Source organism: Eucalyptus grandis, chromosome 7 (assembly GCF_016545825.1).
Source record: "Eucalyptus grandis isolate ANBG69807.140 chromosome 7, ASM1654582v1, whole genome shotgun sequence".
NCBI lineage: Eukaryota > Viridiplantae > Streptophyta > Magnoliopsida > Myrtales > Myrtaceae > Eucalyptus > Eucalyptus grandis.
In genome coordinates, this window is record NC_052618.1 from 8,639,742 (window position 1) to 8,652,716 (window position 12,975).

Genomic DNA, 12,975 nt, shown 5'->3' on the forward strand with positions numbered 1-12,975 from the left:
ACTCAATCGGTAGATTCTCGTGCTTGCAAAAATTACTTACTCAGTTGGTAGATCTTCGTACTTGCAAAAGTTACTTACTCAATCGGTAGATCCTCGTGCTGATAACGTGTTGTAAAATATTGTGTTGCGAATATATAATAGAGAAGAGATTGAGAAGAGAAAGCAAATGAACACTAGAGATAGTAGATAAAGCCATATATTTCACTGTATTGTGATTGTTGTTCTGATAGTTGTTCTAGTTGTTTTTGTACATCAAAACTAAACTCCTATTTATAGGAGAACAAGAATGTACTTATCATTAATATCAATGTATCGAATAATAAATGTATTGGATGAGGGAGATAAACGTTCATTGTATAGGGAGATGTACTTAGAATATATGATACAAATGTACCATAATAAGTACATTCAGTAAGATGAATATAATGAATATTCATTCATGTATTCTATTCATTCATGCATTTCATAACAAAACCATGTGCCATGCACTAGATATTATTACATAAATAAAGTCATAAGTTTTCATAATTTTAAAATAGATGTAAATTATATGAAGGATGAATAAATAAGAAGTACATTTACACTTCCAAATAAAGTCGGTTTTTTTATTCAATTTTATATCACTGTAAAGCAATATAAAAAAATGAGGCTACATCAATTGAACGTGGAATTGCTTAGGTCACATGAATCTAAATAACTTACCCATACTATTTCACGCCTAAAAGTATTGGATATATTTATATATTATGTTTTTTTTGTGAAAAATGAATAATTTGAAAAATATTTTTCTAAAAATAATTGCTTATATTGTTTAAAAACATAAACAATTTTTTTTTTTTTCGTTGTCCACAAAAATGTTTAAATATAAATTATTGTCAATAATGGAAACATTTTTTATTGACTTATTATTTTAAGTGATAAAAGCAATCATTTTTAGAAAAATGTTTTCCAAATTTTTCATTTTTTGTGAAAAATGGAGCCTTAGTTGATAAAATTTTCTTTTAAAATACATTTCTTTTTTACTAGTGTTGTAAAATTACCCCTGAAATTGCTAGCGTCTTGTAATTAAGTCAATGCAACATTATTAGAGAAATACACTAGTAACAATAAAGGACACCGTAGATTTACATGATGTGGTTCGAGTGTTAGTATCTACTTCATGTGGAGCGTAGTATCAAATAATCCACTATTAATTTGAGAGTCATAATTATAATTACTCACAAGCTCAAGTATTACACATACTTAGATAAGTCCAAACACATAATGTTTATACATAAATAACTCAATTGAAGTGAAAACCCACTACAAATTAATTTCCGTGTCTTTCTCCTGCGCGTGGCCGAAGAACAAATCTTTCGTGTGTCTAAGAAAGCGTCGTCTGTTCGGCTCGTTGTTAATCCTTCTTAGAGTCCACTGTGCGCCTTAAACAAGAGCTGCCTTTTTCTTTTTTTCTTTCTTGTGCGACTTTTACATTGAACAAGGGAAGAGACGTCCCCTTCTTGGTCAAATACTCAAAACTTGGATAAAAGAAGAAACCAACGAACGTCTTGTGCTGAACCTCGGATTTATATATAATCCACTATAATCCAAGATTATTATTTGTAAAAGACAACATCAGATTTTGAACAAATCGAAATCTTCCAAAATATATGGATGTCGTGTATGACACAAACTTGAGACATGATTTAACAGCCAGTGTTTGAGGATCCCACAGCTAGATAATGATAATATGTCATGCATATATGTGACTCATAATATCACAAGATATGGTCCTAAAATATCTCGTTAAGAAAGGTTAAAAATGTCTTAAAAAGCCAGCATATTAATCATATAGTTGATATTTTCATTGATTATCAGCATTATTAAGGACATTCGTTATAAATCTTGGAGATCAAATAAACTAGTATTTTGTTAGTTAAGTTGGTCACAATACTCTGTCAGAATCAGAAAGTTTTCTCAGTTCTATTGCGCATGTAAGCACAATTTTTCATGTGAGATATTCTTTCGAATGACACAATGTATGTTGAATAGTGAGATTGTAACATATATAGTTTTCATACTATTTAAATTAAATCAATTATTAAGAGAACCAAGCAATAATCATTTTCAATTTTATTTGAAAAAACAATCATCTCCAATTTTTGGTAATATAGGTGCGACAACATTCCCAAACATATTGTACCTTTGAAGAATTTTTGTTCGATGGTCGGATGCATCATCAAATTTTTCGTTCTAGTTTTAAAATTGACAAAAAAAGAACAAGATTTCATTCTTTACTGTTGATTGTTAGGGAAATCCCTTATGATGTTTTGAAGATGACAAAATAAATCAAAGGCTACTAACATGTTTGATGGTTGAGTAATAGACCATGCAGATGTTAGAACATGTAGAGGATATTATCAAAGTCAAGACGGCCGGAAGACTGAACGTAACATGTCCAAAATATATTCTGAAGATTTCCAGACTTCTCGTGTCAAAGTCTGAAGATCGCGACTCAAGACTCAAAGTCCCAAGACCGCCGACTCAAGACTCAAAGTCTGGAAGACTGCTAGACTTTAGTGTCAAAGTCGTTTCTACATCGTAAGTCTGCTCTCTCGATAAATTCCTGCATCAACGTGAAAGCCGAACCAAAAGACAGACTCTATCTTTGAGAAGCCGAACCCAGGTACAGACCCAGATTGTAAAGTCTAGAGACCCAGTTTGTAAAGTCTCAAGACTCATATCGTAAAGTCTCAAGACTTAGACTTTACATCCAGATTCGATGAATCGTAACTCAAGCCCAATCATACAACGGCTAGTGATCTGGTTTGGATTCCACATCAAGATTGATTTGATTGACTCAATCTATTTGATTGACGATTGGATCTTGAAGACAAGAATTTTCTATACGAAGAAGCTTTACTTATGGAAACCAAGATTTCGTTTGTATGGGCGATCGGAATCAATTTGGGATTTTACCTTTGTCACTCAACGGCTACCAAATCTTCTAAGATGAGCTGTCCAATGGGTATATTGGAAGACGATTCTCGGGATGCTGTCCAACGGTAGTTTGGAAGTGGAGGAGTATTTAAGGAGATCATGGACCGATGAGCAAGTAAGAGACGGAGCGTAGAATTTATAATTCCAAAGTCTAAGCGACTTTAGATCATATACTTGTCTCTTGAGAGCTTAAACGTTTGTAATCGTGAGAGAAATACCAAGAGAGTGACTTAGTGAGATAGTGTGATCTACTAAGTGTTTGCACTCGGAGTTGTAATCTCTTGTTGATTGCATAGTGGAATCCAGCCAAGAAGGCTGTTATCGTGGGAGAGTGGACGTAGGCTTGGATTAAACTAACCACTATAAATCTCGTGTTCTTATTCTCTTCCTTAACTCCTTTATTTTGTTCATACTAGCACTCTCATTGATCAGGGAGAGTACTAATGATATGAACAATCAAGAAAGGAACTAAAACTCATGCTTTGACGACCATGCAGTTATCTTGCAGATCAATCAAATAAACCAAGTAATACTTACATTGAGTTATATCCAAAGCTAACATGTAAGCACAAAATTGCAGGAAATTGACATGCGTGCAAGACAATAAAGAGTGCGAGTGTGAAGGCCAAGAAAATTGAAGAAGAATGTAAATCGAAAATTCAAAGTAGAGGCGACAATTCGAATTTGGCTATGCCCCTAACAACCCTTATTGCACGAGGATCAGTTGACATGATTGATGAATTACAAATTTGAATTAACGGGATAGGAGCGCTAACTTCCTCCTTCGCCAAACCTCATCCACCGATGACTCCCTTGCTTCTGTCTGACCGCCACATTGCTACGGTCTCTGACTCATCATCGCATGCTGATATGATGTCCGTCAGCTTTGAACTGTGGTCTAGTCTCACATCTGTTGAACCAATGCCATGCCCTTGGATAGTTCCAATTATCGAGATGGGGACATCGCCATCTAGTTTGAGGTTTTGGGGATTATAGGATTGGCGATCCGTCACAATCAGCCCAGAAATATTAGTGTATTCTAGAAGTAACACCCGCAAAGACGATAATCCCGTAATGTTGCACTCCCCTCCCAAATTTCTGCAGCCCGAGAAATCTATCTCTTCTAAACTCTCTCGATTCTTAATGCCTCCAGGAAATTCTCTTAGATGAGTGCCAGCCATCTTTAGTTCTTTCAAGTTTTGCAAATCCTCGACGGAGGAAGGTATTTCGTCGACTATTGTGGTTGAAAGATCCATGACTTGCAGCTTTTTAAGGTCTCCAATGGAATCTGGCAATTTCCACAAGCTCCTGCAGTTTCTTAGAGATAGCGTCTGGAGACTCTCCAACAATCCGATAGAACAAGGGAGCTCACTCAGTTCAGTCTCGTCCAATGCTAGGTACGAAAGAGATTTCAAGTTACCAATTGAATTGGGTAGAGACAAGGATTTACAGTTGCAAGCACTCAGAATTTTAAGCTTCCCATAGGAACCCTCGGGGATATCAATGGCTTTAATGGAAGTTCCATCGATGTAGAGCTCTTTCAAAGCTTCCAAGGAACCTAGATCTTCTGGCAGCTCTTGAAGAAGCTACAGAACTTGATATTCAAAGAAACTAAATTCCTTAGCTTGCTAATGGACCTCACAACACATGTAGGTAACGTTGAGCAACGCTCCAGGTTTAGTCTCTCTAAGTTTACCGGAGCATGGGAAAATGGAGATTTAGTTAGCCAATGACAATCTCTTAGGATCAAAACTTTCAAGTTTTTGGCCCTCTGCAAAACAAAAGAATAATATAAAAGCCTTGTTTCTGCAAGCCATTGTCAAACTGGATGCAAAAGAAAATGCATAGGTATGTCATCGTACCTTCATAATTTGTTTCCAGCATTGCCAATTGGTGGAGGTACTCCCAGACAAATCAAGAATGATCAATTTTGACATATCTAAAGCAAGTAGATTGGAGATATCGTTGCACCCTTGCCATTCAAGCCACTTTAACCTTCGAAGGAAAAAATCCTCTCTGGAGCTCTTTGCACTCTGCTTATATGCTTTGACAATAGCGTGGTTCATTTTAAGATACCTAAACTTCGAGAAATCACAAAAGAATCTACATTTAGGAAATAAATGGGGTTTGTCGAATGTGGCACTAAGGGCTTCAACTGCAACGTCCTGCCAATCCTGGAAAAATGGTAAAATGAGAAAGTGAAATAGAAGTGCATTCACAATCATCTTTGAAAATAGAATGAGTATTCAAAAGATGCACTTTAATTTAGACTAAAAAAGACACCTTCTTGCCTTCAAAATTTACCTTCCTTTCGTTCAATACTGGTTCGATATCCTCCTGATTCCATAGCCTGCTCCGCTTGAAAGGTTCACTTGGATTTTCCTCCCTGACTATGTCCCTCCCAAGGACTTTTAGTTGATTATTCATCCACAATGTATTGTTTTCTCTAGTTTTGACCAAAGACAAGTCATGAAGCTCGTCAATTCCTCTATAAGGATCATATTTACAAGCTTCCCACATGTAAGAGGGTATTGTTTTGTCTTTTCCCACAAAAAAACACGCTATATCAAGAAATATCTCTCGGGCATTTTTATCTAAATCTTCATATCTACTCTTCAGAATTCTTTTCACTTCCTTAGTGTAAGGCTCTCGGTTCAATCTATCCAATGCCTCCTTCCAAAACTTTATGTCCTTTCCACGTAAAATTGAACCAACAACCTCAATAACCAGAGGAATTCTTCCAGCAGCCAAAATAATTTCACATGCCAAAGAGGAGAATTCCTTTTTAAGAGGTTTTTCTCTAAGAACACTACAAAATAGCTGAAAAGCATGGTCACTATTCATTTGTTTTAGCTCGTATTTTTCAATGATGATGTCATCACAATTGTTAACAGTACTGTTGCTTGTAGAGGTCATAGGCACAAGATTACAGTCGTCAACAAGATTACTTCTCCTAGAGATCACGATGATCCTACTTCCCGGACCGAACCAACTTAGATCTCCAGCTAGTGAATTGACTTGTTTAAAATCACTAACATCATCAAGAATAATAAGAACTCTTAGATCTCCAAATTTGTACTTGATAAAATCGGTACCTTCAGCAGGAGATTTGAATGTGTATGCTCTCTTTTGGAGGCCACCGACTAAATTTTCTTGGAGAGACAGGAGTCTCGTTTGCTCAACCTCTCTAAGGAAACTCTTACCTTCGAAGAGATGATGGATTTTGTTGTAGACAACCGTGGCAAGAGTCGACTTACCAATTCCTGGAAGGCCCGATATCTCAACCACACGTTTTCCTTTCACCGTTTGCCCTCTAATTACTTCTCCATTTTCATGGCCAACACCAAGTTTTCTCATCACCTCTTGCACAGGTTGATCCATCCCCACTAAATGTGCCGTCACATGTAAGTCATCCTTCCTCAACAACCGGCGGACCGTGGAAACAACCTCATTTATAAGTACACGCTGCCTGCCAAAGGGAAAAGAAGGAAGGAGTAAGATGTGAAAAGTAACAACTGCTCGGATAATACACCAGGCAAAAGAACAGATTCATTGACTTTTTTCTTTCTTTAATTTCACACTCGATGACCACTGTTGGAAAAGTCGAAAGAAGCATAGAAATCTTGATTTCGTTTTACCTGTCCTGGAATTTCTCCAATTCCCATCCTCGTCTTCTTGAAACAATCTGCAGAGCCTTCTTCCAGTTGTTTATAGTCGTTAACGGCACCCCCTTGGCCACATGGTCGCGGAAGGACTGCTGATAACTCTCCTTTTGCTCGCCGACCACTGAAGGGGAGACGTCGTAGAAAATGGGCATGATTGTCCTGTCACACTTCACCATTTTCTCTACCTCCTTCAGACAACTCTTACTGGAAGCGAAATCTTTGGAGAAGATGGGAATGCAGATCTGCGTGTGCCCAATCACTTTTAAGATCATACGCATGATATTTTCTCCGATCTCGATCCCACGATGATCGATGAATGCAATTATCCCTGAATCAGCGAGGCCTTCGTAGAGAAATTCAACGAAGCCCCCCCGAACATCTCCTCCTCTGAAACTGAGAAAGGCTTCGTAGCGGCAAACACTGGGCCATTTAGTTGATGGAAGCCCCAAGTGGTTATTGTGGATATCCATGAGTGAGAAGCTCAAGAAAAGGCGTACAGACCAGGTATTTCCTCGGGCGGGGGGACAACTGAAAGATCGCTCGAGGAAGAGAAGAAGCTAACAGACCCGCTCCGGTCGAAGAAGCTTAGGGTGCGCATGGTTTCATTTCTGTTCCTTTTCTGTTCCCAGGAACAGAAACAAAAAAAAGTGTTTCTGTTCCGGGGAACAGTTTCTGAACAAAAGAACGCGTTTGGTAAGTGTAAAAAAAAACTGTTCTTGGAATAAAAAAAGAACAGAAACATGTTTAGTAGCTATCGGTCAATTTCTGTTCTTAGAATAGAAAAAGAACAGAAACACGTTTGGTAAACGACAAAACAATTTGTCTACATTTCGTTTGATTTGTTCATAAGTTGCATTTTCTGCTACAACAAGTACATAATAATGCTACATATAGAATGCACCATGAAATTCAGCCAACACAAGGCAGTATTACCCTTGGTTATACCTTCTTACGATGCCGCACAACCACGCTGCACCCCGACTTCAGCTAAATCTCCCCCTTGGTGGTGAAATCGTCCTTCAACGCCCTCGCCACGTGCTTCACCAGCCTGTCCATTCCACATCACCATGAGCAACAAAATAACAATCGAAGGAAACCACATCACCAGCCTATTCATTCAAAATCACCAGCCCCTGTCCACCTCGCTAGAGCTGCGGCGGCGGCTGGCGCACGAGCAGCTCGAGCGAGCTGCTGCAGCGGCTGCTGCTCGAGCTGCTGCGATTCCGGAGTCGAGCCGCAGCTCGCTCGAGCTCTTGCTCCAGCAGCTGCAACTCGAGCTCGCTCGCCTCGAGGCAAGAACTCGGAGCTCGCAGCGCTCGAGCGAGCGAAGGGAGGCAATGACGAGCTGCAGCTCGAGCGAGCGTTGCTCCCCTTCGGCGCGGCATCTACGAGCAACCCTCACTCAAGCCTTGAGCGAGCAATGCTCGCCAATGCTCGCCCGGATCTGCAATGCGGCGAGATGCAGGCGAGCATGCTCGCAATCTGCGCGATGCGCGGCTGCCGAGCAACGCGCTCCGAGGGACGGCTCGCCGCGCCGAAGGGGGAGCGTGCCGGAGAAGGAGCGCCGAAGGGGGAGCGGCTGACCGGAGGAGGAGGGCCGAACGGAGAGCAACGCTCACCGAAACGTACTGGAGTCGCCGGAGTGAGGAGTCGCGGAGAGTTAGCCGAGTGGGAGCCGGCGGAGAGATGGAAGACACGCCGGAAACGGAAGAAACGAAGCTTCACCGAGAGGAGCGACGATGAGCACGCACAAAGAGTTCTTCTTCGCTTTGTTCCGAATTTGTTCTTTTGTTTCTTTCGTTTTTGTTCTTTTGTTCCGTCGAAAAGTGTTTCTTTTCAAAAGAAACAACTTTTTGTTTCTTTTTTTCTGTTCCTATTTCGTTCCGAAACAAAAAAAAAAAAGGAACAAAAACGCAACCAAACGCGTTTTTCCTTTTTGTTCAGGGAACACTTTCCGTACGAAGTGTTAAACACTTTTTGGAGTGTTACCATGCACGCCCTTACGTTCCAAAGTTATGGAATCTTTCAAAGACAAAGCGAGCTATATGTATTCATTGTCAAATTCATGATATTTAACTAATTTTCTCGATCTTCTTGTAAAATAAGGAAAAGTTGCATTATAATGAAAATAAAAAGAAAAATAAAGAAAATAAATTAAATTAAATTAAAATAAAAAGAAAAAGGAAAAATAATTAAAAAACTCAATTTTAAAAAAAAAAGAAAAAACTAAAAAATGAAAAGAAAAATAAAATGAAAGAAAAAAGTGTTTGGTGAAAGAAAATATGAAAAATATTTTCCTACTTGAAAAAGTGGAATTTTTTTTTTTCCATTAAAGGAAAATATTTTCCTTCCTTGATCAATTCATTTTCCGTAGACTGAATGTTGGAAAATTCACAAAATATTTTGCTAGAAGTTATTTTTTTTTGTGAAATGAATGAAGTAATAACAAGTGATTTACCTCTTGTGTGCTAGAATTTCCTAACTTTTGTGACTTTCTATGGGATACCGTCAACAACTTGAATTTATTATAAATTATTTATTCTTAGTAACTTTACGTCCATCATCGTACCATTGCTCCGTTGTTCGTAAATATGTCGTGTACAGTAATTTTACCCGGGCGACATCTGGTAATGAGTTATTTCTCTTGAATTTTCGTAAATAATTACTTTTTTTTTTGGTGGAATTTGTCTTCTTAAGCAGGGATGGAACGACCGTTAAGGCAAACCCGAACGGTTCACTTGGCCATTCTCTGAAAAACCCAGTTCAGTGAAAACTGGACGACGACAGATTGAGTTGAAGTCGGAATCGAGTATGGCTGATTCCCGAAGCAGAAAACGGAGAGAAGTCGCGCCCAGTTTTGGAGGACAACCATCGCCCCCACATCGAGTAATTTCATCTGACCTCGTCGAAGATAAACCAGCGAGGCTGAATCAAGATGATGTGATCCTGAGTTACCTTGAATACGGTAGTCCCATTGGATTCGTTGGTTCCCTCTGTCGCTGCTTGGAAGCTGACGGAATTCGCGTTTTCAGAGTTTTCGACATCCCATCTTTTCTACCCGAAGAGCTTCGGCTGTCGGTCTCCGGCTCCAACATCTACATACCTATTTTTTCACCAGCCTATGCTTATAGCCCCGGGTGCCTTGAGACGCTCGCACTCATGGCAGAACACACGTCTAGATCAGGAGGGAAGAAAGAGATCCTGCCCTTTTTCTACAATGTGGGACGGTCTGATGTGCAGCTGGACCAAAAATCACGCTACAGAGGCGCCCTGGACGAGCACAAGCAGAGATTCGGCGATGAGAAAGTCAAGCTGTGGGAGAAGGCTATTGTGGGGGCTGGTAAAGTCAAGGGATGGGAACTAAGCTCATATAGAAGGTATGTTGCATTACATCTGTCTTCTTTTCTTGTAGGTTTCTTCTGATTTATTTGCTCAATCGACGGAGCTAATGTCGAGAATGTCAGGAAAAGGAAACTCAACGACACTTTCCCAGCAAAAAAAGCAAATATAGGTCGACTCTGCTGTACTCTAAATTGTTTCGTTCACTTGCTTGGGTTTATGATCGTTACCGAGCCTGTTTCAAAGCTTTATGGGGACAAAACTATAGAAGAAAAGAGGAAATTATTGATGGGAATTGACTGGGTTAGCATTTTCAATTCCCTCTTCTTCCTTTTTCAGGCCAAATCCTTCTCTCGAATTGTCCCCGTTTACACAACACATCTGAGTTTGGCTCAGTGAACTATCTTTAAAACTTCATTCTAATCAGCCACATGATCGTGTAATTCTGTAATTCAACCCGTGGTTGAGTGGTATTTTCACTCGATGGCAAACTGTGAGAATATAATCCATTGTTTGGACCAAATACTTGCTGCAATGGCATTATGCAACGTTCACACAATTACTAAACATCAGTGTGTATGTTTATATCTTTGCATCAGGTAAATTATGTTCTGCATAAAGTTTCAGTGATCTTTTAGCACATTGATTGCCGTTTCATTATGTAGTGCGTTGGGTTAACATTTTTATGAGCCATTTGAAGTTTCAGTGATCTTTTAATGGTTTGGAACTGAGATTTTTTCTGCCTTGGCAGTGAAAAGGAACTTATCACAGCCATCGTTGGAGAAATTTTGTTTAACCTGATGATAGCACACAATCATGTGTCTGAGGATCTATCCACTGGTGATAATCCCATGTTATCTGACAGGACCTCGGTATATTTCTTTGCTCCCATTCTCCTCTCTTCTCGAGTACTCTCCCCTAAAGACTGTAACTGTTGATGAAGTTAGTTTCAGCTTGAGTGTGTTTTACATCAAATAGATAAAAAGTCTAATTACTACAAAATATTTTTACGTCATTTTTACAATCGTTGTAAAGTTAGAATATGATATAAAAAGGAAGGCAAACGCATGAACTGAACCTCCAAGATAATGCAAGTCATCGTCTGAACTCTGAAGTAGCTTGCATATACTTCAATTTTTCAGTAGCTAATTACCCTTGATTTTAGCCATTATGGATCTTGAACATCTAAATGAGATCTCATGGTAAACTCCTGCTTAATTTATCACTGTGGCAACTCGGAGATGCTCTCTGATAAGGCTGGTCATCACCTTTCTGTGCTTCCTTTTGCAAAGGACAAGGGTGTGTGTTAAGCCAGATTAGGCTTTTTTATGTGTAGGAAGCCAGTTTGCTTACTAGATTTTTCCATAATAGAGACAGCACGTATCTTTAGCTTAAATGAGATGCATGTAGTAAATGATTGTGTGGAGGAACTTCAGAGGAGTTTATCTTCAACAACCTGTCTTCTGTGTCAGCTAAATATTAGTTACAACATCTCAACTAGTAAGGCATATAATTGATTGGCAGGCACAATCAAAGCACATGTCTCAGAGAATGGCATTTTCATCTGGAACTTACAGTGCCACATCTGTATATTTCTTCACTTCTCTTCTTATCTAACATTCTCCTAAACTTAAGTACCTTTATAGGAGCTTGAAGACAGTCAAGAATCGATAATAATGGAATTATTGGCACTGGAAGTAGCGACGTGCAATTGTTGGAATCCATGGGAGAGATGGCATCGGAAAGACTGCTCTTGCCAAGATCATATATGATAAAATATCCCTTCGCTTTGATGCTTGCAGTTTTCTTGCTGAGATTGAAGAAACAACGCGGCAACCTGGAGGTGTTCACTATCTTTCAAACCAAGTTGATCCATAATATTTTAAAAAGAGAGCATGAGGTTGCTTCTGCTTTCGAAGGAGTACGATTTTTGAAAAAGATATTTAGGAGTATGAAAGTTCTTATTGTTCTTGATGACGTGGAGAAGGCATCCCTCCTCAAGGAGTTTGTAGGAGCTAAGCTTGATTGGTTTGGTTGTGGAAGTAGAGTAATTGTCACCTCAAAAGAAAGCAGAGTTCTTCAAGGGTTTGTTGCTCAAGGGTTGGCTCATACTTACAATGTTAATCCGATGGATGATAATCGAGCTTTCAACTTTTTCTGGCAGTATGCTGCAAGCGGAAAGAGTGATGAACTACGATCTTATGTTAAAATTGCAATCGAAATAGTGAAGGCTGCGAAGGGACTTCCACTACTTGTCAAAGTTTTTGGTTCTTTTTGCAATATAAAGGACTGGAAGAATGGATTAAATTCAAAGATCTCATGCAACAATTTCAGGAAGATTACCAGAAGATTCTGAGTATAATTTACGATACTTTAGATGAAGATCTAAAGCTGATGTATCTTACTCTTGCAAGTTTTCCCCCGGATGTGGATTGTCGGATTGCCTCACTTGTCTGGTATTGGCTTCCTCTTCCTCCTCCTCGTCTTCGTCTTCATCCTCCTCATTCTCTTCTTTCTCATCTGATCATTTGGCCTCATCATTGTAATCGTCGTGATGAAGTCAGTGTCCTTTGTCGAATGTCCCTAATAGAAATGGACAAAAATAAATTAGGCATGCACAGCATGCTAAGGTGCCTTGCCAGGGAGATTGTCCACGAACGTTTCCACAATCCAGGAACAGGTGCTGGATTGTACGGTCCTGCCATAGCCCAGGACAGGAAGAAGGGGAAAAGGGTACGTTGGGGGAAAAAAAGTAGCATTTGAGCTTCTATATGTTTTTCGATTTTCTTTACCTCATGGGAATTTAGGCATCCATAGTAACTATTTCATTGTCTGATGACTTTCACGTTTCTTTTGTTGACTTTTTGGTCCTTCATACAGAAAAGAGACCACCTGGAAACTAAAGAGGCAGGCTGTGAGATCCTGCCGAGCACGACTTTTCTCAGCTTGGGTCGTGCCAATATTGGTAGACAATTTGCAGGTGCCTTGTTGA

At 39.3% G+C, this 12,975-nt stretch overlaps 2 protein-coding genes across 2 annotated transcripts; one reads left to right on the forward strand and one right to left on the reverse strand.

Annotated features, from left to right (window-relative positions):
- Positions 1–4,782: 4,782 nt before the first annotated feature.
- On the reverse strand, positions 4,783–7,177 carry LOC120295630 (disease resistance protein RPV1-like). The gene is made up of 3 exons (XM_039316905.1): positions 6,618–7,177; positions 5,284–6,448; positions 4,783–5,153 (listed from the first exon to the last, which is right to left on the reverse strand). The coding sequence occupies exons 1-3, from the start codon at positions 7,112–7,114 to the stop codon at positions 4,833–4,835; spliced, it is 1,983 nt and encodes a 660-aa protein (XP_039172839.1). The 5' UTR covers positions 7,115–7,177; the 3' UTR covers positions 4,783–4,832.
- Positions 7,178–9,455: 2,278 nt separating this feature from the next.
- LOC120295801 (TMV resistance protein N-like) lies at positions 9,456–12,339 on the forward strand. The gene is made up of 3 exons (XM_039317375.1): positions 9,456–10,021; positions 10,735–10,910; positions 11,786–12,339. The coding sequence occupies exons 1-3, from the start codon at positions 9,456–9,458 to the stop codon at positions 12,337–12,339; spliced, it is 1,296 nt and encodes a 431-aa protein (XP_039173309.1).
- The last annotated feature ends 636 nt before the right edge of the window (positions 12,340–12,975 follow it).